Source organism: Zalophus californianus, chromosome 1 (genome assembly GCF_009762305.2).
Source record: "Zalophus californianus isolate mZalCal1 chromosome 1, mZalCal1.pri.v2, whole genome shotgun sequence".
Classification (NCBI taxonomy): Eukaryota; Metazoa; Chordata; class Mammalia; order Carnivora; family Otariidae; genus Zalophus; species Zalophus californianus.
The window spans coordinates 99,449,137-99,473,589 of NC_045595.1; the positions used below are offsets into that span (position 1 = coordinate 99,449,137).

Sequence of the window (24,453 nt, forward strand, 5' to 3'; positions counted from 1 at the left end):
CTGCTTCTCCCTCCCCACTCCCCCTGCTTGTGTTCCCTCTCTCACTGTGTCTCTCTCTGTCAAATAAATAAAATCTAAAAAAAAAAAAAAAAAAAAGAAATCCAAGGATTTGGAGACAGAATCATTTTAAAACTCCAAAGATCTTTTCCATACATAGAAGCAATACCTCTTAAATCCTGTTACTAGTTACCTAGTCTCTAACTATGCTCCAATTCTCTCAGTTTAATCAGTTTACCATCACGAATGCTAATGGGATCATTCATTCTAGCTATAAATATAAAAATGTATGTAGTGCTGTTATTGTTTTAAAGCATTTCCACATAAATTATCTAGTATTAATCAAACACATCTACAGGACAGGTAAGAAGATACTAGGGATAGGCAATTTGCAGTTTAGTAATGACTTGCCGAGTTTACAATTCAGCAGTAGCAGCAGCAGCAGAGTTGACATCTCCAGACTAATCACACCAAACGCTTTTCTTAGAAAATCCTCATTTGATATTTTGCTCATAACTTCACATTGTATGGAGCTTGGGGATGCTTGAAGCCAAGTTAAATAAAATTACTGCAAAGGTGGCAGAAAGTCCTTAGCTGTAGCAGCCAAATTTCTTAATCACTTTATAAAGACTCTGAAGACTAAATCTTCCAATTTGTCTGTATTCAATGTAGTATCACTTAAAAATCACCTCTATGTTGAATATACTTAATTGTCGAAAGGTTTTTTTAAAGTTTGAATTCTTATATCAGGAAGGACAAAATATTAACTCAACAGTACTTCTCAAGAGGATGACTGTGCTTTTTACAATCAAGTAACTGTTAAGAATATAGAGAAGCTGGGGGTGGGAGGGATGGGGTGGCTGGATGATAGATATTGGGGAGGGTATGTGCTACGGTGAGCGCTGTGAATTGTGCAAGACTGTTGAATCACAGATCTGTACTTCTGAAACAAATAATGCAACATATTTTAAGAAAAAAGAAAAAGAAGAAGATAACAGGAGAGGAAGAAAAGGGGAGTATGTCAGAGGGGGAGACGAACCATGAGAGATGATGGACTCTGAAAAACAAACTGAGGGTTCTAGAGGGGAGGGGGGTAGGGGGATGGGTTAGCCTGGTGATGGGTATTGAGGAGGGCACGTTCTGCATGGAGCACTGGGTGTTATGAACAAACAATGAATCATGGAACACTGCACCAAAAACTAATGATGTAATATATGGTGATTAACATAACAATAAAAAATTAAAAAAAAAAAAAAAAAAAAAAAAAAAGAATATAGAGAAGCGATGTCTCTCATTAAGCCCCTGTAGAGTTGACCTATTCATGCCAGTTACTAGTGTCTTCTAAAAATCATTGTTCAATCGCTAAAGTTAACTCAGTTAGGACTCTGATTTTTAATACCATATCAGGAACCACCTTCTCAGAACAAGTACTCCTCATTTTAACTATTCGAGCGCTAAGACTAAAAAAGGATTATATGTTCTCAGCTACTGCTAGAGTCCGGGTCACCTAAAACTTATACCAAAACAAGGCGCTATAGTTCAGCATTTCCGAGTTATTTTTGCAGTCGTGGCGTGAATCTAAGCCAACGTGCCTGTGTGGAGCGCCAGACAGCCCCGGGTCCCCATGGCTACCGCCACAGCAACGCCTCGTGGCCCGCGGGGCAGGCCTCAGTTCCGCGGCCGCCGCGAGGCGAAGTTGGGGGTGGGTGGGCCTGGAAACACCAGCCCGCTCCTCACGGACCGCACCGGGAAATTCACTTCTCCGAGCAGAAGCAAACGGCTTCAGGGCCGCGCTGTGAAAACAGGCAGGGAGCAGGGCAAACCCGCCGCTTGCTCATCCCCGCTTCTTCGCAGCGGCTAGGACAGAACTCCCAGCTACACCAGGCCGCGTCGGTTCTCTCATGACACTTTCCATTTAACTTCGTTTTTTCCGTACCCGCTCAGGAAATTTAAGCTGCCTCCACAGCTAATAACAGACGCCAAAGATGCAGTCCCCAGCCCGTCCGCCAACAACTCACGCCTTTCCCACGTTTTCACCGCAGGCCCGCCCCTGGCCTAAAGGAGCGCGGGCGCTGGGAGACGCGAACTCCCGCCAGGCGTACCCCGCCTCGCCCCGCCCCCAGGCGCGCGCCCCACCCGGGTGAGGAGCGAGTAGCACGTTGCCCCGCCCCCCTCCTGCCCTGGCGAGAGCAGTCCGGGATGAAGGAACGGCAATTCCGCAATTCATTTATTTCCACCCCCCCTTACAAGACCGTTTCCATGATAGCAAAAGAGAGGCCCCAGTAAAACTCAATAATCATAAAAGATTAACTGTTAACCAAAAGTCATTTCACTACCAGATCTCGCCCGCTTACGCCTTCCCCAAGAGCTTGGAGCTCCGCCCCCGCCACCCCCGCGGGCTCGCGCTTACGCTTTCCGGGCGGCGCGCGACGCGCTCGCTCCGCCCCGCGAGCCCCGCCCCCTGGCCCCTCTCCCTCTCTCTGGAGAGCCAGCGCGTACGAATCGGGGCGTGAGGCGTCAGGGACACGCGGGCACCTCATCCTTCCCACCTTCCTACACTGTTGGTACTTTTCGGTGTGAGACATTCGAGCTTCTCTTCCCCTTCCGTGAGTCCCTCTTTCTCTCTCCTCAGAGACCCCGTTCGCCCCACAGGCGGTCGCCGCAGCTCTCTCGCCCCCAGCGAGCAGTACGCGTGCGCGCGCGCGCGGCCGCGCGGCCGTCGGATCCCCGCGCTTCCCCCCCGCCCCTCCCGCTCCTCTATAACTTGGTTGGCGTGTAGGAGGCGCCGCCGGAGTCGGAGGGCGGGGAGCTCGGAGGAGGGAGCTCGAGAGTTGTGGAGACTAGTGACTGGGAGAAGTCGCAGCCTGCCTTGGTCGGCTCCTTCCCTCTCCCCGTCTTTCTCTCTTACACACCTACTCCGCCTCCCGCCCCAGCCTGCGACCTCGCTCCTTCTCTCGCCCGGGGGCCCCTGCCGGTCGCTCTCCGGGTTTCGGCGCGGCGGGGGCGCCCACGGGGTGCCCTCGCCCTCTGGGTGCGTGTGGACGGGAGGCGGGCGGGATGTGGCGCCTGGTGCCCCCGAAGCTGGGCCGCCTGTCCCGCTCGCTGAAGCTGGCGGCGCTGGGCAGCCTGTTGGTGCTGATGGTGCTGCACTCGCCGTCGCTGCTCGCCTCCTGGCAGCGCAACGAGCTGGCCGACCGGCGTTTCCTGCAGCTCAATAAGTGCCCGGCGTGCTTCGGCACGAGCTGGTGCCGCCGCTTCCTCAACGGACAGGTGGTGTTCGAGGCGTGGGGCCGCTTGCGCCTGCTGGACTTCCTCAACGTGAAGAACGTCTACTTCGCGCAGTACGGTGAGCCCCGCGAGGGCGGCCGCCGCCGAGTGGTGCTCAAGCGCCTCGGCTCGCAGCGCGAGCTGGCGCAGCTCGACCAGAGCATCTGCAAACGGGCCACCGGCCGACCTCGCTGCGACCTGCTCCAGGCCATGCCCCGCACCGAGTTCGCGCGCCTCAACGGCGACGTGCGGCTGCTCACGCCCGAGGCGGTGGAAGGCTGGTCGGACCTGGTGCACTGCCCCTCGCAGCGCCTGCTCGATCGCCTGGTGCGCCGCTATGCCGAGACCAAGGACTCGGGCAGCTTCCTGCTGCGCAACCTCAAGGACTCGGAGCGCATGCAACTGCTGCTGACCCTGGCCTTCAACCCCGAGCCGCTGGTGCTACAGGTAGGCGCGGAGCCCGGGAGGGGGGCGTCCTGCCGGGAAGGGCCGCGCGAGGTAACCGGAGTCGGAGAAGTGGCTCCGCCGGCGCTCGTTGCCCCGTTTGCACCCGGCCCAGCTGGGCCAGCTTGCGGGCGTGGGAAGGGGGCGGCACTGGGGGACCCTTGGGCGCTGTGTCGGATTGCGGAGGGCGACCCGGCTGGTAGAGAGTCTGTTCTTGGCACCTAGACACGGACGCATCTCCGATTTGACTGCGGATCCTTTAACACCAGAGGGAGCGCGTCTTGTACGTTCCCAAAATGTCTCTCCAGTGAGTTTCCTTGGGCTCTTTTCCCTGCCTTTCTGCTTTTATCCACCGGCGTCTGCACTTCGACAGCGCGGTCTGTTCACGAGCCCTTGGACCTTTCTTAGTTCTTAAGTGTTTCTATACCGCGTTTGCTGTCCCCTTTGGTGCTCTTCGTGCCTGGCCTAACTTCGGCCCCAAAGTCTTTGTTTTATTCTTTAGCTCACTTACTTGGCGGATCATTGGGGCAGCTAATTTGGGGACAAGCTGGGGAATTGAGACTGTGGTCAGATTAATCCATTGAGCCCTGCTTTGAGTAGCATTAGGAAGAGGAAAAAGTAAGGAAGGCATCGTTGGACTTGGGGCTGGGAGGATTTGAGGCCAACACGGACATTTTCATCCTGATTCTCTTACCTGCTGTTATTTATCTAGTAATTTGGCTGCAGGAAGATGAAATATTAGGCCAGGGTGAGAAATAGGGGAAGGAGATTCTTATCTCTCTCGTCTAGTTGATTTATTGGCTCTCTCGTGACTTTATTTTGAAAACAAACACACCTTTTAGGGGAGTAGGTTGGTATCTTTTTAGTGGTGACCGCAAAAAAAGAAAACCCAAAAAACTGTTGACCTTTGGAGTAGTTACTGAGTTTCTGCACATTCCCGCCCGGCTTTAGTGTGGTGTCCTGGGATAGTGGTTACAACTTTGCGCTTGTGACCCTTCCTCTAATTGCAGGAAAGTTACCTTGCTCCTTTGCCATACAGTTTTGCTGTTTATCAAATACGGAGGCGGGGGGGGATGACTTAAAATTAATAACTAACTTTGGTATACTTCATGCTCTTTCTGTGCTGCTGAGAATGTTACTAGTGGGGGGTGTGGTTGTACAGGATTCTTGGTGTGTGTGTGTGTGTGTTTTTTTTTTAATCTGAAGTGCATGAATAGGAATGTACGGTATTTATTTACATTGCTTTCTTTTCTCAAGTTCTCCGCTGCCCAATTTAGCTAAGAGTAACCAGCTTCCTTTGATTAATTCAGCCAAATAATTTTAACACGAAATAAATACTTTGCCTCAAAACTTTAGTGTGGGTCTTAGTAAATTTTAAGCTGTCATAGGATGTACCTAACAGGTTACATTTAAAGTAGAGATTGTATATTAAACACTGCTCTCTTTAACAGTGAATGGTATATAAGATTGGTTAAACTTCTCTCTAAGAAATTATTTTATTAAGTAGTTTCAATAAAACTAGTCAGCCTCTAAAGCTTAAGTCCGTATTTGTGATACACATTTGATTTGAAACTTTTTTTTTCCATTTAAACTATCTTTTATCTTTGAGAAATAGATGTTTATATTAGGGAGGTTGGTCCCTGTAGAAAACTTTAGCAGTGTATTTGCAGATAATCTGTCAAATTCTCTGGGACCCAAAAATTTAGTAAGGAGCTATCTGAGTAGTAGTACACATTTTCTGCACTTGTAATAGTGCGTGCCTATTGAAAGGTTTTTATCAGGTAATTCTGAGTATTGGTATATTAGAAACAACTAGGACTGATATTTTAAGAACATTATATATCCAGTTCTTTATAAAGATATCTTGGCATTTGATTTGCACTAAGGAAAATCTGCTTTATTTGGGAAGCTTTTATATTAAATTTTTGAAGTTTGGAGTTGTCTTGACATTTTCAGTTTACTTTCTAGTTGAGATAGGCACATGTACTTGTACCTTCTTTCTGATTAACTCTTCCCTCAGACTTTCTGTTTTCATCTTTAGTGATAAACAACTTTTAAAAAAAATATCAGTTATATTCTTGTAATTTAAACTTAGCGACACCGTTGTTCTGAGTGGGTGATGGATAAGAGTTTGTTTTTAGTATGTGAGGAAATATATGTTAACATGGTTAATTTTGGCTTTTGTATTTTGCATTTGATATTTAGGCAACCTGGTTCTATAGCTAGTAAATGCTGTGTGAAATGTAAATTTGGGGTCTTTAATACCATATTCGTGTGTTTAATTTTTTACCTGATGAACAAGCAAGTTGAATAAGATTTATTTTTAAATAAATTTTCATAGAGCTGCTTTCTTTATAAAACCACTTCATCTGTGGGAAAAATTAGTGAGTTAAGTATGAACAATGCAATTGAGGTTTGATGGTGGAGTAAAACCACTAAAGTGAAAGGAAATCTTAAAATTCTGTGATCAGGTACAAAGACTGTTACTAAGTCAAATCGTATTGTTTGTTATTTCTGCTAACTAGACAAATGAATATAAGTTTAGTATTTATGTGGGTTTCTGTAAAACTAATAGCTATGTATGGTAGTATGCGGTATTAATGATAGAAAATCTCACTCAAATTTGGCTATTTGTGTATTTTGGTTCATGTACCTTAAAAAATATTTTTAAAGATCCAAGCATGTATTTTACAGCTTAAAGAGGAACTCAGCATTTTTTTTTTCCAGGAGAGGGAGCTACTTCTTGAATTTTTGGACAGTTAGTGACAAATTAGATTTTTCTTATATTGTCCAAAAATTACCTTGGGGGAAAAAAAGTCTTTTGAACTGACTTCATCAAACTATTCTTAACAAAAGTTCCAGTGTGATAAACATACTTCCAAAATAAATATTTAAAAATCTCCTTTGATGGGCGCCTGGGTGGCTCAGTTGGTTAAGCGACTGCCTTCGGCTCAGGTCATGATCCTGGAGTCCCGGGATCAAGTCCCACATCGGGCTCCCTGCTCAGCAGGGAGTCTGCTTCTCCCTCTGACCCTATCCCCTCTCATATGCTCTCTCTCTCTCTCATTCTCTTTCTCAAATAAATAAATAAAATCTTAAAAAAAAAATCTCCTTTGATAGGTACTAAAGAAAGAACTGAAAATGTATATAAATTTTGCCCATTATTAAACTTGCATCTTCTGATTTTAAGAAACAATAACAAATTAAATTTTCTGTTATGCCTTGAAAGAAGACATGGAAGGTACCAAGTGTATGTAAGACTTATTATACACCCACTTTATCTATGTAAGGCTATATAGATTTGTAATATAGACTTAGCCGGTATGAAATGGTATGAAAGTACGAATCTCTTCCCATCGTTGAATAGTTTTACTAGCTTACAGCAGCTTATCTAGTTCAAAGGAAAGTTGTTTGGCCATAGAATTATCTTCTAAAAATTATAAACATCAAGAAACAAGATAATGCTAGAACCTTTATCTTCTACACTGATACTTTTTTTTTTTCTTCACAGTTTTACTTCACCAAGAAGTAGTTTTAATTATAAGTATGCCATAACCCTATGAAGAAAACTGGAGAGAGGGACTTTGTCGATTTTTTATTGTGCAATAGTATTCTCGGAATATTGGAAAATCAAGGTGAAGTGTTTTGACAAGATGTCAAGATTATTGGTAAATTTTCTACCAATATTTGTAGTTACCTCTTCTTGAATTTTAGAAGTTGTGACTGTTTTAGAGAAAAGTACTGTCTGGATTTCCTGAAGCCCAAACCATCTCTGACTTGATGACCTAGAGATAATGATGATGGTCTTATTTATAGAAACAAAGAAAGCTCTTGTTTGTTTAAGATGGAGAAATTGGGAATTTGTTTCACTACATTTGTAGGACTTTGTCTTAAATTTTCTGGATCACGGTTTTAATAGGAGTTCCTTAATTTTTACAGTACTTAACTGTCATTTACGCTATAGATTTTTAGCTTTTATTTCAATTTTTGTAAATGACAAAGTACATGCAAAATGCATTATATAGTGCCAAATCCCTGTTAGGCACTCAGTAAGTGTTAGAAGTTAAATAAGGTAAAAGTAACTTTAACTGCCTAGTGGTTAATCAGCTGTTTTGAAGCTTGTTTGGAATATGGATCACCTTAAAATAGTTATGATTCAGACTGTGAGCCATACCTTTAGTTATATTGATTTAGTCCATCCCTATATCACATGATGAATTTTTACAGAAAATGTTGAGTGAATGTTGTTTTGTCCTTAAAGATACTTCCTAAAGGAGAAGATATTTTTAAGGTGCACGGCCCAAGATACGGCTTTTGAAGTAAACAAAAGATTATGGCCATTTAGCTGTCTTTGGACAAGTTGACAAACGTTTTTATGGGACTTATCTATAAAATGAGACTATTAGATTAGGTCCTTTCCTTTTTAGCCCCAATATCCTTTGAGTCTCAAATCCTTGATTTGAGAAATTATTTTTTTCTACTTCTTTTCTGAGTTTGACTTTAACTGGTGGGTTTAAACTTCTAAAAGGGGGTTGGGGGTTTTGGTACTTGGTCCCTGCTAGAAGGTATGGGAAGGAGGCCAGGATAGATAACCCCATTTTCAAGCTTGTATTCCTCCCAAATTTTTACACACACTAAATCAGATTAAAACAAAACGAAAAAACCAGAGAATGCCTTTAAAGGAAAGAAATACGGAGCTCAGTGTGGCCAAGTATCTTGTGGGGCAATAACATTTTGAAAGAATGTTCCAGACTTTGTCTCAGGGAGTTTCTTTGCAAGCAACAGCTTAGGGAGCCACCTCCTTCTGTCCCACTGGATGCTACTGTGATAACTGCATTCCCAGATTTTCAGAGATAGTTCTGAGTAGGTAGTTCTAAGTAAAGCACTTTTTATCTAATTCATAACCTTAAATCTAGAGGTTTTGGTGTTTTTCTTTTTTCTTTCTTTTAAATCAGAGGTTTTATGGACACTTGAATGTACTTCATGAAAAACCAAACATAATAAAATAATTCTGTGTACCTCATTCACATCCAGAGACTTTTATTTTGGAAAGATTATAGAAACAGGCAATCACCCTTAGGATAGCACCACTTCCAGATCAGTGGAGCAAAATAATTTTGCCCCACTGGCCTGTTTTCTGGATTTATTCATATCTTCTCACCATTATTAATTCTGAAGTCCCTTCTGTACTTTGTCTAATCTACAAACTATTTTCCTTTGTATTTCCACCACATAGATCAGTACATATTCCTCACACATGTTGGTAGGGAAAGAAGGCTTACTTTTTGGGGATTTGTTTCCTAGACATGGGTAGTCAGTTTCTCAGGATCATCAGACTGGTTTTTATTTTCTGTTTTTCTGGTTTCTGGTTTCTGGCCTACTTCCTGTATTTCAATCATTGCTGTTAACCTCACAGAATAGCTGACATTTTTTTTCTATCTTCACTTTTCGTTCATTATGCATATATTGAACTAATAAGACCTTAGAATATAGGCCCTGCATTTTCCCTACACGTACAATGAACTTTAGTAAATAATTTTAAATTATTAGTGTAAGATGTGGATAGTTATTCATCCTGTTCATAGACCCTGAAAGGTTTTAAATTATGTAATCAAACCTTTAATCCAATTTGTATGTCTTTATTAAAGTAGATTCTTGATAGGAAGTTATCTGAAATATCTGGAAGCTGTTTGAACTTGTAGCCCTGGATTTAGAATCAGAAGAATTGGACTTTGTTCATTTGGTAAATAGTCTGTTTTAAGGCAATTGGATTCAAAGGATCTGTCTAGGCAGCAAGTAGTGTACTGTGCAGGAGGTGGGTATATAAATGAATAATTACAATCAGTGTAGCCTAATAAATTCTATAAAAAAAATACCTGCACTCTGTCAAATGACTCATTTAAGGAGAGACATGAGTATATCTTTATAGTTGTGGATACCAGGGAAGATTTTATAGGCAAATTGAGTTCTGAAGGATAAATGGGATTTTGCCCAGGGATGGGGCCAGGGGGGCCAGGCAGAGTGGTGGGGGCAGTATTGAGATAGCATTCTATACTAACTCAAAATTGTTGAATGGTCACTTAATGTTTTAGAGCCTTAGTTTCTTAATAGGAATTATAGTAGTTACCTATAACAAGATTGTTTTAAAAAGTAAAGGAGATACGGTTATTCGGATAATATACACAAAATGTCTTTAATTGTAGGGTTTTTTTTACAATATGTTATTCGCAAATCAACTTATTTCATTTTTAGATAGTTGTAGTTGAAGAGTTCTTTAGTACATTATGTTGACATCTATCTTAGAAATATATACATTTTACTCTTCTATGACAGACCTTCAAATGTTAACTTATTTACATATATACACACCATAAATACCTATGTAGTTGCTGCTGCAGGCTATAGGTTTTTTGAATAGTCATTAAAAGGAGGGTTAGGGATTTGTCCCATATGAAGTACCTTGTAGAAAGAATATTGTAGGAAATAGAGTTTAGATAAAGATTCAGTAATACGAAGCAAATAATTCAATATTTCTCTAAGTTATAGTTCAGTAGTTCTAATTAGTACAGTAACAAGTGATCATTTAAAAAAAGGGTTAGGTCTGGTCTAATTTCTTAGACTGAGACACAATCTTAAAAGATCATCTGAGGTAGGTATGAAGCTTCAGGGTCATCTTCATATTTTGCCTTTCTAGTGCACATTTGGAGTTTTAACTGAAGGGAAAAGATCTGGCAAGAATTGTGTGGCATTGCTCAGTAGTTCCAGGAACTGATCTATATACCCTTAGGATACAGTGAAGATGGCAGGCCAGGACACAGTTTGTGCAGCCTTTGTGTTCTGGGACACTAGATGTGGCTGGCAAACAAAAAACAAGATAATTTCAGACTTTGCATACTATAAAAATAAAGCAGACTGCTGTGATGAATTGGGTTGGGGATAAACTACTCTTAATGGACAGTCAGGAAGAGTCACATTTCAGCTGAGGTGTAAATGATGAGAGATATGGCCAATGGTGCAAAGATCTGAGGGCAGAGTGTTTTTGGACAAGAGATATGGCAAATCCAGAGGAGTAGGGAGCATGGGAGTAGGGAAGCCTGATAGAATATAAGGTCATAGAGGTGGACAAGGATCATATCCTATACAGCTTTGTAACCATGCTTAATGAGTTTAGGATTTTTTTTTTCAGGGCGGTGTGAAACAATAGAAATGTTTTTAGTAGGGGCTTGATTGGGGAGAATGGATTTTAAGGGGTAAGAGAGAAATCTGAAAAGCTTTTGCACAAGATTGTGAGAGAGAATGGTGGTTTGGATTTAGATGGTTGCGATAAAGGTTATAAAAAGTAGACAGAGCCAATATATTTTGGAAAAATAGTTGACAAGACTTGCTGATGGGCAAAGATATGATGGAAAGGGAAAAATAAAGGATATCTCCTGGGATTTTAGTCTGAGCAACTACTAAATAATTCCTTATTATGATGTGGAAGCCCAGAAAAGGAATGGCTTTGGGGTAGGGGAACCAAGGGTTTTGTTTTGTCTATAGTGAATTTAAGGTGGTAACAGGAATACAAATCTAAAACTAGGCATCAGGTTTAACATAGAGAGATACTCTGCTACTTAGAGGATAGTTTGGTCTTTTTTGGAAGGGTGATGTTAATTCAGTTTATGTTTTAAAGGAACCAGGGGAGGAAGTTAGTACTTACTATTCTACTTATCAGACTTTAAAGAAATTAAGTCTTGAGTAAAGAAAGCAAGGTAGCATTCTTAGGTTATTGGGTCCAAAAGAAGCTTATTATATTATATCCTTTTTCTTTGAAATTTTGTCTTATTGGAAGCAAATGTTTGAGGATGGTGTTTGTAGATATGTATTTCAACTTAGAAATGTGGATCACACTTGGCTGATGTGACTGTAGGTAAGAAAGCATCAGTTGAGACAAGTAAATTTGTGCACATTTAAAACTTGTGGCCAAGTGATTTTTTTGGGGGGGGTGCATTTCTTAAACTATTCTAAAAGATTATTAATTTCTATCAAACTTATGTAGATTTTTTGTTGATGCATTTTGACATTAGTTTCCAATTTTAGAAACAGCTATTGGACATGATATTCAGTGAAATACCATAACCTTGTTATTTTCAAGGCATTGCTTAATACTGTTGGAATTCTAGGTGGGTGGAAAATGGCATTCAGAAAATCATTTAATGAAATAAATGGAACATATCCTGTAACTTGAAAAATCTTGAGATTATTAAGATTCTACAATATTTGCAATGGATTTTGGCCACTATTTAGCAGTATAAATTAAGAAGCTAAAGTCTTAAAAGAAATTTTAGCAAAAATTAGGTAACCATTAAATCATCCCAGTAATTTTACTATATTCCCCCTCCAGACAGTTCACAAAACTGTGAACACATTAGTCTGTCACCAGTACAGTTGACTAATCTCTGTGAACAGCTGTTATAACATGCGTTACTACAGTGGGATTCTGTTGAGATTTGGGCTTTTAAAAATAATTTGAAACTTAAGTTGAACTTTTTAAGCATTTTCTATTCTTTTGATAACATTAACTTTCGATAAGTATTCTCAAGTTTAAATTAGTGTGTGCTCAGAAATGCCAGTTCTGTAGAAAACCTACAACCAGATTTTAGAGTGTATGTTTTGATTATTAATAGTTTTTTTTTTAAGTCGGCTTCTTTTTATTTAGGAATTTCCTCCTTTAAAAAATAAGTGTTATAATACATCTTTTTAGGTGAGCTACAAAGTTATGTTCCTTTTAATGGAATGTTGTGAGGTAGTAAATGACCATAAAATATTTTATTTCTTGTGTTAAAGGAAGTATTATCTTTTATTTTTTTAAAAGATTTACTTATTTATTTTAGAGAGAGAGAGAAAGAGCACGTGAGAGGGCAGGAGTGAGCATGGGGTGGGGAGGCAGAGGGAGAGAGAGAGTCCTAAGCAAACTCTTGAGCTGAGTGGGAAGCCTAACATGGGGCTGGGGCTGGATCTTAAAACCCTAAGATCACAACCTGAGCCAAAACCAAGAGTTGGACACTTAATCCACTGTGCCCCCAGGCGTCCCAGTCTTTTAAATTTAGTATACAAACCCTATTTTTGGTGATGTAAGGAGAAAAAAAAAAAGAATAGGTCACAAGTTCTAGAGTTGACCTTATCTAAATCTGTCAGTTTTATTTGTACATTGTATGTCTTTTTAAAATGTGTTCTGACATAATAGAATAAAATGACCTTGTTAATCTGGTAGGACAGTGGTTATTGATCAAAGGATATTACGATATTGTAAAAGCTTGTGGTTTTTTTTTTTTTTAAGAATAACATATATCACAGGGTATTTAATTCCAATATGTACAATGTTTCTGAATGTTAAGGCTTTTTTTTTTTTTTTTTGGTTGTTTTTTTTTTCCCCAAAGCATGTAGACCATGTTGAGTTTGTGTTTTATTCTGTAAGTCCAAGCATGATCTGGTCCCTACCTCCCTTTACAGGTTCTATTACCTCAAGCCATTTCCTCCTCATTCATTTTTGTGAAGCTGGTTTGGCCTTTTCTTCAATACTGAGAAGACTGTTTCTAACTCTACTATGGCCTGGAACATATTTACTGCCCCCTCCCCAGTCTGTCTAATATTATACTCATCTTTTTGATCTCAGCCTAAGTAACACTTCCTTAGAGAGGCTGCCCTTTACCACACAACCTCTCTTTCTCAGCATACTCTACTTCATAATTTGTAACAAATTATGTAATTTATAATTTATGTCTATTTAATAATCATTCTCCCAACTCAGGTTGAAAAAACTTCCTGAGAATAGGGACTGTTTTTTTTCACAACTATTTGCTTAGCATTTCATGATGGTGTTAGGCTAGATCTAGAATTTTTTAATATAAAATTTGTATTCTCTTCATTCCACAGTGACTCTCTCACTCTCTAACTCCAGCTGCTTACAGTAGTCAGTGAAATGTGGGTTAACCTACAGTCTCTTATCTGCAATTCCAAATTTAAAAACCTGTAGAATATAGGGTTTGTCAAATTTAAAAAAATATGAAAACACGAGATTTATGTGCTTTATTCCACTTAGGATGTATAAGCTTACATTATTTTTACAGCATACTATGTCCCAGATTCTCTGTAATATGAGAATGCAATATATGCAAAACTTGGAAACTTCTGAAACGGGAAGATAATGGATTGAGGGGTTGTACTAGCCAGACTTTACCGCTTTATCTGTGTGACTTTAGGCAGATCACGTAAACTGCGCTAGTAAGATTGAACTGGATTTACAACTCATGTAGTTCCAACTCTAGAATTCTTAGATTTCACATCCCCGTTATAAATCACATAAACTATCGTTTTGGTTGGTTTTGATCAATAAATAGATGATAGATTACTTCAGCACTTAGGATTTTGTGGTGCTTAACTATTATAAATAAAAAGCAAATTACAATGCTGAGTTTATGTGTATACATGTTATCAAGTTTTAATTTTTTTTGTATTTTTAGTGCTTGTGGATGCCCTATACATTTTTCATAGTATTAAGCCTTCTCAAAAGTTAAACCAAAGTTTGGTTGCTAATTTATATATTTCACTGTAAATTAGAAACTACTAGAGGACAGTGATGATGCTTTTCTAATTTGGTGGTTCTTGACTATATTTGGAAGGTGTTCATTATTTGTAGATGACTTTCAGTAAGTGTTATGAAAATAAGCATAACTCTTGATGAATATCTGGACTTCTTAATGGATTTAAATAGGAAGTAAAAAATGTTTTGGTAAGCAATTCTTTATAAAGTAGTATAAATCTGCAAAGTACATTTCATACTCTTTTCTTTGGTTCTTGGATTGTCTTGATGAATATATATGGTGGTACAAATATTATTCCAGTTTTACAGAGAAAAAGACTAAAGCTCTAAGAAGTTTTCGCTTTGCCATAGTCACAGCTCATGAGATGCAGAGTGATTTCAAGTCCATTATTTACTTGTATATTCTATTGTCTTTTAAATATACAAATTTTATAAAATGTTATATACCATAAAAATATAAAATATTTAAATTTTCTAATCTTTAATATCAAGCGTATACATTTTATGTCACCTTCATTTCATTTTCTCTTAAAATGAAAGATGACCTTAGTGATTTTGTTTACTTATTTCTGAAACTTTGACTTTAAGATACTGTCAATGCCTGTAATATTATTCATAGTAGTATTTGAGTTTTATGGTATCCAAGAGATAGCTTGCAATTTTCTGTTACCAAAAAAAAGAGAGAGAGATATAGAGACATAGTGATTTATCTTAGGTTTCATATTCAAAATACTTTTTATTTTTTAAATTAACTGAAGGCATTTAATATTTTTCAAAATCTTATCAGTTAACCATGTTTCTCTTAATACTTAAATTTCCATATTTAATTTTTACATTATTAAGAATAGTCATAGAAGGTTTTTTTTTTTTTTTTTTTTTTTTAGTCATAGAAGTTTTCTTTGGGTGCTTACCAATGTAATTTTTTTTAATACAGTAATGGAAAGGAAATACATAATTTTATAACTCTTTTGTACCTTTGTACAATTTTAAACTAATAATTTAGTTTTAAAATTTGACCAGTTACACTTCAATGTATATTCAACCTGATGTAAAGCCCTTAACAAATAATTGCAGTGCCTCTGGTCAAGTTAGAATTTAAACCATTCCACATTTAAAGACTCCATCCTTCAAATGAAAAGTATTTGTACATATTTTTTCAATTGTAAATAACTCATTAAAATACACACATTTTATGTCCAGTTACTTTAAACTGTGTGCCTGTTGTTCTAGGAAATTTGAAAATCTGATCTTAAGATTTGTTTTAAAATAAACTGTGAATCTCAGCAATAAACTTCTTATCCTAGCTACTGTGGGGTTTTTTGTTTTTGTTTTTTTGTTTGTTTGTTTTTGCCCTGTTGGAGTTTGGTAATCAGAAAGTAAGAAGTTGTGTTTCTCGTTGCTTGATATATTTAGCAAATCCACACTGTAACATCTTAAAATTTTGTCTTTCAAACTTTGCTTGACCATGATAATTTGGTTCTAAGCCAGAATTGTTTTAAATAAAAATTATGTTTTGGCTTCCTTTGGGCATTTTCTTTGTGCCATAGTGTGTTCAATAGAATTGTTTTCTCATTAAGGAAATCTGACTGTTAAAAATTCCTGTCATCTGAGCTAGTGGTGTGGATTCATTTATTAAAGTTCTTCCAAAAGATTAGGTAGCAAGCTATATGAAAGAATTGTAGTGCTCTTCTTAAAATGAGGCATAACAGGATTTCAGTTAACATTGTCAGAAATCACTGTATAAATATAAAATTGCTGTGTGACATTTGTTCATATATTTTATCCTCTTCTATGAGGGACTTGGGTAATGAAGGGTATATTTGACTGTCATTTGCCAGTTGGAAAGGCTCCAAAAAACAAGGAGGCATTTGTACATGTGCAGATGTTGGCAGGGTTCCCTTTTCTCCTGTTGTCAAAGACCATTTTATTTTCACAAAGATATGTTTGTATCTGTTCTACAGTATGGCATGTGAATAATATACCAATAATGTATGGAGGAATTTTTTGTTTTACTTTTTGTGGGACAAAACTATATAATCTCATATATTACCAATTTTTAATGCTTTCCCTTTTTTTCTTTTAATGTCATAGACTTTATACATGAATACTTCTGGGAAACAGTTAAATCTTTTGTAATTATTTGTGTAAATTTTCAAGGTTGAGGAGGTATTTTAAAATTGGGAGAAAAAGTTGAAAATAAGATGCTTAGCAAACATTTTTTTGCAGTTCACATTGGACATGAGCTGTCTCACTTTTCCCAGTACCCAAAAGAAATAAAAAATTCTCAGGTATAAGATGAAAAATGTGCTTCCCTCTTCCTTCTTGCTAAAGAATCAGATGCTGCATTTGAATTAAAAATGAATCAATTCATTTACTATATTTAAAGATTCATACTATTATATCTAAATTTTTAATTTACATAATTAGTGTTTTATCACAAAACTGCAGATACTAAAATTTAAAAGAAAGTTACACATACAAAGAAACAAGTACAGTTTCTGTGCATTAATAATTATAGTTGAAAGGAAGCACAAATGAAAATAGGTGATTATGGATCAAGTTTAGTTCTAAGAACATTTTGTTTTAAAGTTGATAAACATTAATATTAAGGATATTACTGAATTTTTTCAATTTTATGAATGTTCAGGGTAAACTTAATATTACTTATTATCATAAGCAGTCCAAGAAAAAGAGCCTCATCTCTAGCTCTTTAAATGTGTGTAGATTGGGGTGCCTGGGTGGCTCAGTTGGTTAGGCATCTACCTTTGGCTCAGATCATGATCCCAGGGTTCTGGGATGAGCCCTGCCTCGGGCTCTCCGCTCAACGGCAGGTCTGCTTTTCCCTCTCCCTCTGTGATCTCTCTTTCGCTCTCTCTCAAATAAAATCTTAAAAAAAAAAGTATGTAGATTGTTCAATTTTAGCAGTAGAAGTAATCTGTATTTATATTCTGCAGTGTTTTGCTCTGTTTCCCCTACAGTGTTTATGTGAATATCATCTTATAATTTTTCCCCCCATTTTAAGGAAAAGTGCTAGGCTTCCTCTATACTTCCTCTGGTCATGTTATCTTCCAAGAAGTTGTTTAAAACATTACTTCCCATCCTTTTGCACCACAATGCTCATTTTAGCACTGGAAAGTATCTTAGATAAAGCCTGACATTTAAGTTTAAAGTGAGATGTTTATCAACATGAAAGACTTTTGTTTTAGGATGTTAATTTTCCCAGTGGTTATAAAATCCATAAGGAAACCTTGCTAAGATTAGGAGAATAAATAATTTTAAGGTTGAGCTAAAGGTGAACAGAAATACAGTGGCAGTAGAAAGGGAAACAAGACTGACTTGGGACCAGAGGTACTTGGAGTGCAGGTTGCATCAATAGGATATCAGATTGTTCTTTACTAACCTTTGGGTGTAGGTTAAGAAACACTTATATAAATCTCTCTCTAAATTGTACCCCCACCTGCTTGTAGACTAGGTAGGGTCTCTATTAAATGCTCTCTTAGGACCCACACCACTTCCTAGTAACTAACATTTATACACAAAATTATTTGCTTAATATCTGTCTTCTCTTCTAAAATTTTTATTTTAGAGACTGTTTAGTTCACTTTAATTGCCAACAAGTACAGTGCATGGTTGCCTGGTAAATACTTGCTGGCTAATAGGCCTGCAGTGCTGTTCATTCAAAAGAAAAGATGGTTGACTGTACTTACACCAAGTCAAAAAGATACAGGAAAATGTAAATACTTCCAGATTTGGTAATAAGGACGGTGCCTTATGTTTGTTGATCAGTTTGGTTCTGAAATTTATAAGCAGGATTTATTCTGTTTTAGCTTTATAATGTAAAGTTACAAATTTAAATTTTTTTCAGGTCCATAGTAATGGTATGAATTAGAAAAGAAATCCCATTTATCTCTCTCCAACTCCTGAATATAACAAGAAATCCAAGTGCATGCCTAGTAATAATCTCTGCTGAGAGGATCTGGGGGTAGACCTAGAATATTTTCATCAGAATCTCTTATAATATTAAGATAATTCTTTTGTAGAGTTTTCCATCTGATGAAGGTTGGCCATTTGCAAAATATCTTGGAGCTTGTGGAAGAATGGTGGCTGTAAGTTATGTTGGAGAAGAACTGTGGAGTTACTTTAATGCACCATGGGAGAAACGAGTTGACCTCGCTTGGCAGTTAATGGAAATAGCAGAGCAGCTTACAAACAATGACTTTGAATTTGCACTCTACCTCCTGGACGTCAGTTTTGACAATTTTGCAGTTGGTCCTAGAGATGGGAAGGTAATCATTGTGGATGCTGAAAATGTTTTGGTTGCTGACAAAAGGTTAATTAGACAAAGTAAGTATATAACTTATATTTGCTTCTTGTACACTTTTTTTTAATGTCAAAGTTTACATTTATATGAAACAAACCCTTAATTTCCTTCTTAGATGGAAGCCTTGCCTCTTTGTTTTATTTGACCAGTATCAGTAAACGCAAGCCAGTTTATTATACTTGTACTCTTAATCAGTTTCTCCATATTTAGTAAAATATCCTTTGGATTCAAACGGACGCAGATATACTGTGTGTCTGTGTGTGTGTGTGTGTATGTACACATGTCTTTTTATTACAGTCTGCTACATTCTGTAGTTTAGGAGTGTAATGTAGAATTAAGTTTTTATGTAGTTACAGCCTATCAGAGAAACTGTTCTGCTCTCATGGAGGTCTTATTTTTCTGTGGGATCACTTATACAGTGATGTTCTGTGTTCTTTGGGGTCCCTATGGTGATTTTCATTTTCTTTTAACCATTTAGATGATTTCTAGCACTGCAGATCCCTAACTTTGATTTGACATTATTACATTTTATCCAAAATTTTGCTCTCCATTTATTTGTGAGCTTGTCATAGGGGTAAGTGGACAGACTGTCTGAAGTGTTTTGAAAATTAAACGCCACAGGAATTTTAAAATGTCAGGGACAAAGCCTGCAACTCTATAACTAATCTACTTAATAAAAGAAACTGAAAGGTGGTTGTTCTATGGTGACGGTCTTATATTTTTAATCCCCTCTTCTCCTGTCATATGAGGATCTTTTGATGAACTCGGACCAAAAATGTGTGGCACCTGGGGAATGCAGTGAAAGTAACAGCAATTTATTAGGTTGACACTTAGGTTTTGCATGATCTTATCTTGATCCTTGATTTTTCTCAGTACTTGTTCTGATTCCATACTCACCAAACTACTTTCTTATTTCTTGACTTGCCACGTAGATCCTCCCACAGGGAATAGACACCCTGCTGGAGTGCACTCCACTTATTTCTTCCTACATTTGTTAATGTTGCAGCAGCTTACACCATCCTTTTCTTTTTTAAAGTGTACAGTTCAGTGGTTTTTAGTATACTCACAAAGTTGTGCAACTTGCCTAAACTTTTAAAATTTCTTATAATTTTTTTATGCAGACATTCTTGGAATTCATGTCACAGTTTTATATACCAACTAATTCCTAATCTTGGATGAATACCACCACACAAGTATATTCATACAGTGAGCATTGCCCCGGTGATACTTTAGCTGTGACCAGTTCTTTTCAAATGTCTCATGGTAGCGTTGGTTAAATATCTACTTTGCAAAACACCGTTTTTATTTATTCACACTCTATTCTGAACTCTTCCTAGTAAATGATCTTTATTTTCTCCTTCACAGGGAAACTGAGGTTTTGCTGTGGCAACTTCCTCAGTGTCCTTCCCTTTATTATCTAAACTAGTAAAAACAATACACATTCATCTTTCTATTTCGGACAGAGTAGATCCTTCTCTGAGAACTTGTTGCATTAGTTATCTTCAACTTCCCACTCTCTCCTTAGAATCCAGTTTCTCTTCCCTCCCCATAAACAAGTATGTCCTAAGACCTTTTCTGCTTTCCCATGCTTTTCAGCTGTTGTTAGAAGTATTGCTTACTCTGCCTTTTTCTACTCCCTTCATTCCTCCACCCATTAGAACCTGACTGAGATTTCTGCATTACCCTTAGCTACCACCTAATTGCAAAATTTATGAAGTGACTGATTAGTAACAACTTCCTGAAATTCTTCCATCCTTTGGTTTCCTTCTATTCACTTAGTTTCTTTCTTAAAACATAAATCTGATCTTATCACTTCCTTGCTTAAAGTTTTTAATGAGTTCCCATTATTTAAGTAAAATTCAAACTCTTGTTTACATAATATCAATACCACAAAAACAGTCAATCTTATTAGAAATGAACAGAGAACCTGAAGAACCATTTATCCAAAGAAGACATACAAATGGCCAACAGGCACATGAAAAGATGTTCAGCATCACTAATCATCAGGGAAATGCAGATCAAAACCAGAGTGAGGTAATACTTCACACTAGTCAGAATGGCTAGTATCAAAAAGACAAGTAACAGGTGTTGCCAAGGATGTGGAGAAAAGGGTACCATCATGCACAGCTGGTGGGAATGTGAATTGGTGCAGCCACTGTGGAAAATAGTATGGAGGTTCCTCAAAAAATTATAAAATTAGAACTACCGTATGATCTAGTAATTCCACTATTGTGTATAAAAACAAAACCATTAATTTGAAAAGATATATGCACCCCTATGTTTGCTGTAGCATTATTTACAATAGCCAAGATATGGAAGCAACACAAGGTGAATGGCTAAAAGAGGAAGTGATGTGTATATGTGTGTGTATATATTTAATATACATATACACAGTGGAAGTTTAGCCGTAAAAAAGGATGAGCTCTTGCCATTTGCAACAACATGGGTGGACCTGGAAGGGATTATGCTAAATGAAGTAAGTCAGGAAGAAAAAGACAAATACCATGATTTCACTTATGTGGAATATAAAAAAAACAAAGGAAAAAACAAACAAAAGCCAGACTCTTAAATACAGAGAACAAATTGATGGGTTGTCAGAGGGGAGATGGGCAAAATAGATAAAGGGGATTAAGAGATACAGTTATTTTTACAGTTATTATAGTTATATAACAATTTACAGTTATTAAATAAATTGGAAAGATGAAAAGTATAGCCTGGGGAGTATAGTCAATAATGTAATAATGTATGGTGACAGTTGGTGACCACATATCATGGTGAACAATGAATAATGTATAAAATTGTCAAATCAATGTGTTGTGTATCTGAAACTAACAATGTATGTTAATTATACTTCAATTTAAAAAAAGCTTTGGTGAACCAATTTTTTAAAATTTTATAACATTTTTTATTTTTTTATTTTTTTTTAAGATTTTATTTATTTATTTGACAGAGACACAGAGAGAGTGGGAACACAAGCAGGGGTAGTGGGAGAGGGAGAAGCAGGCTTCCCACTGAGCAGGGAACCTGATGTGGGGCTCAATCCCAGGACCCTGGGATCATGACCTGAGCCGAAGGTAGACACTTAACCTACTGAGCCACCCAGGCGCCCCAGTTTTGTAACATATTTGAATGTGAATGTTTCAAGCAAAAGTAGACTGAGTAATGTTCTCTGTGTACAAAAGAAACATTAAAGAGAAAGAAAGGAAAAAAAAAACCTTCTTAATCAGGGCCCAATCTGCTTCAATTTTAATATCCCTCTGTCTATTGCCCTTGATGCTTCAGCTACAGTGTCCTTTTGTTTCTTGAATGAACCTTTTTGCTTGTGGGCTTTTCCATATGCTTTTTCTTCTGCCTAAAATGCCTCATCTGTCTTCTATACACAGTTAGCTACTTGTCCTTTGAACGGTAACTTAAATGTTACGCTTGACCACTGTATCTAATGCTAGGGAAGGTTGTTTCTTTCATAAACCTTTCTACTGTTAAAAACGTTTGTTTCCTTTGTAGCATTTCCCACTATTTATGATAATGTTTATTTATTTAATGTCTATTTCTCATACTTGATAGTAAGCCAGTGAGGGCAGGAACCATCTATTATTTATTTTGTTTACCAGTATATACCCTTCCCTGTCCTAGAGTAGGCATTCAAATAATTATTTGCTGAATGAATGAGCTTTTTTGACTAACCACTCCTCTACCAACCCCTTAAGGTCCAAGGTTCCATCCTGTCTTTGTTTCTTTCCTTTGCTTTCAACATGCTTTCCAATATAATTCAGCTCTTCTCTTGGTTCCATCAAGCACTTGTATTTTGACGTGTTCTAAATATGTGTACTGTACCTCTGACTTCAAAGTCGTAAGTTTCAAGTGTGTTTCTAGTTGCATGTGATATGCCCACCTGAATACCTTGTAGTTACTTTATATTTACTCTAAATTTATTTATGAAATGTTAACAGTATTATGTAAATAATATCTACCTTGTCATCCAATTAGAACCTTAAACTTTACTCAAAACTAAACTCCTGTGTTTCTACATTTTGGCTTTTTTTTCTGGACCATTAGTTACTATCATCATCTTAGTCCCTCCAGTCTTCAGTCCAGTTAACTTTCTATAAAACAAATCATGTTTCTGACCACACAAGGTTCAACCTATTTCTCTAGCCTCATTTGTACCTTCTCCCCAGGTAGCTGTCTCACACTTTAGCCTCCATGAACTTATTGGCTCCTGAATCAGCTGGAACAAGCCCTTAAGTCCATGCCTTTGCACATACTTGTACTGGGCCTAGCATACTATTTTCCCACATTTCTTTTTACACTTGCCTATTACTTAAGACCTAAATCAGAAATTGTTTGCAGCTTTCTACAGCCCCAGGAAGAAGTGCTGCTTCCTCTGTACTGTTGTAGCATTGAGTCTTCTATATGGCACTTTCTCTGTGTGTTGGAAAGTTTCCATCTAGACTGAACCCTTGAGTAGTTAGAGACCTTGTCTGATCTTTCGGCTGGCATTGGTATATATTTTTTTATATATAAATTAAAATTTATTAATTTATATATAATGTATTAAAATTTCAATGTTTAAAATTATAATACAGTTTTAGGAACCAATACTACTGTGTTAATTAGTAAAATGTTATATTTTGGGAAGGAATGAGAACTCTTTTAAAATGTATTTTTCTCTTTCTGCTTCCCTCCTTTTTACAGATAAACCTGAAAATTGGGATGTATGGTATGAAAGCAAATTTGATGACTGTGATAAGGAGGCTTGCTTATCATTTTCAAAAGAAATTCTTTGTGCTCGTGCGACTGTGGACCACAATTACTATGCTGTTTGTCAGAACCTCTTATCCAGACATGCCACCTGGCGTGGCACTTCTGGAGGACTTCTTCATGACCCACCAAGTGAAATTGCCAAAGACGGCCGACTAGAGGCCTTGCTGGACGAGTGTGCCAACCCAAAGAAGCGCTATGGCAGATTCCAGGCTGCAAAAGAACTGCGTGAATACCTAGCACAATTAAGTAACAATGTGAGGTAGTCTATGGTGAATTTTTCTTTTCTCCATTTAAATAGCACTGACTAAAACTAAACCACCAAAAACTATCTGGAAAAATGAAATTTGGAAGTAATACATTCAGAAGATAACTTGCACTGATAAATCTTATGTTAACATCAAAATAAGACATTACTTCAAAAATCTTGTGACGCTTCTGCAAATAAGTTTGTTCTTACACTTTGGAGACTTGAGCTATCATCATTGACTGCTTTGCTCCCCCGAATGCCTGAGTGAATTTATGAATATTGTGAAGCTATTGGAAATGAGTCTGATAGTTACATTGGCTTGTGTATCAAAAGGTACTTGGTATTTGACTTAGTTTGCATTACTATCATGATTTTGTGAATCTCTTGCATTTACTTTGAATGTCAAGTTAGATTGGCCTGTTTTATAGGCCATTTTTTCCTTCTGATGTATAGGTGTTTTTTTCCACTCATTTTTATGTTTTTTTTTAATTAAATTTTACACATTCAGGTTATTCTAGGTGTTTATTTAAATTTGAACTAGTTTTTGTTCAGTGCTATGCGGTACACATTTACTGTTAGGGCAAGGTTCCCAGGTTTACTGTATTTTCAGAGAGCTGAATATTTTATCATGTAAATACTTTTCTCCCCACTTTCTGTGGTTTCACCATTGCATGAAATCATTCAGTTATTTAATAGTTACATCCCTCTCTGCCTATAATTCTAAGTGTACACTAAACACAAAATTTGGCATATGTTGCAGAATGTCATCTTGTCCTTTTAAAGGCTTTAAGAAGAGTATACAAGCATTCTACACCTTTATGTTAATGTTGA

At 37.7% G+C, this 24,453-nt stretch overlaps 2 protein-coding genes across 6 annotated transcripts in view; one reads left to right on the plus strand and one right to left on the minus strand.

Annotated features, from left to right (window-relative positions):
• The window catches only part of SLC9A9 (solute carrier family 9 member A9), a 707,437-nt gene extending 704,544 nt beyond the window's left edge, over positions 1-2,893 (minus strand). The window contains exon 1 of one of the 3 annotated variants that reach the window (XM_027584626.2): positions 2,547-2,893. The gene's annotated coding sequence lies outside the window, so the exon portion shown is untranslated. Of the gene's footprint in view, positions 1-1,933; positions 2,269-2,333; positions 2,377-2,546 lie in introns of those variants that run through there. The other 2 variants (XM_027584627.2, XM_027584625.2) reach the window with 2 other exon arrangements.
• Positions 2,475-24,134, plus strand: DIPK2A (divergent protein kinase domain 2A). Of its 3 annotated transcripts, none has more exons than XM_027584629.1 (3): positions 2,475-2,603; positions 18,331-18,634; positions 23,307-24,134. In XM_027584629.1, exons 2-3 carry the CDS (start codon positions 18,388-18,390, stop codon positions 23,636-23,638), a joined length of 579 nt encoding a protein of 192 aa, XP_027440430.1. In that variant the 5' UTR covers positions 2,475-2,603; positions 18,331-18,387; the 3' UTR covers positions 23,639-24,134. The 3 variants fall into 3 exon arrangements, with proteins under 3 accessions (XP_027440430.1, XP_027440429.1, XP_027440431.1); XM_027584628.2 differs by lacking the exon at positions 2,475-2,603 and adding an exon at positions 2,922-3,711; XM_027584630.1 differs by lacking the exon at positions 2,475-2,603 and adding an exon at positions 3,885-4,015.
• Positions 24,135-24,453: the final 319 nt, after the last annotated feature.

Coding starts and splice junctions, on each gene's coding strand:
- DIPK2A (XM_027584628.2), top strand. CDS start 3,055: ATGTGGCGCCTGGTGCCCCCGAAGCTGGGCCGCCTGTCCCGCTCGCTG. Junction 3,712..18,330: donor CCGAGCCGCTGGTGCTACAG/GTAGGCGCGGAG, acceptor ATTCTTTTGTAG/AGTTTTCCATCTGATGAAGG. Junction 18,635..23,306: donor CAAAAGGTTAATTAGACAAA/GTAAGTATATAA, acceptor TCCTTTTTACAG/ATAAACCTGAAAATTGGGAT.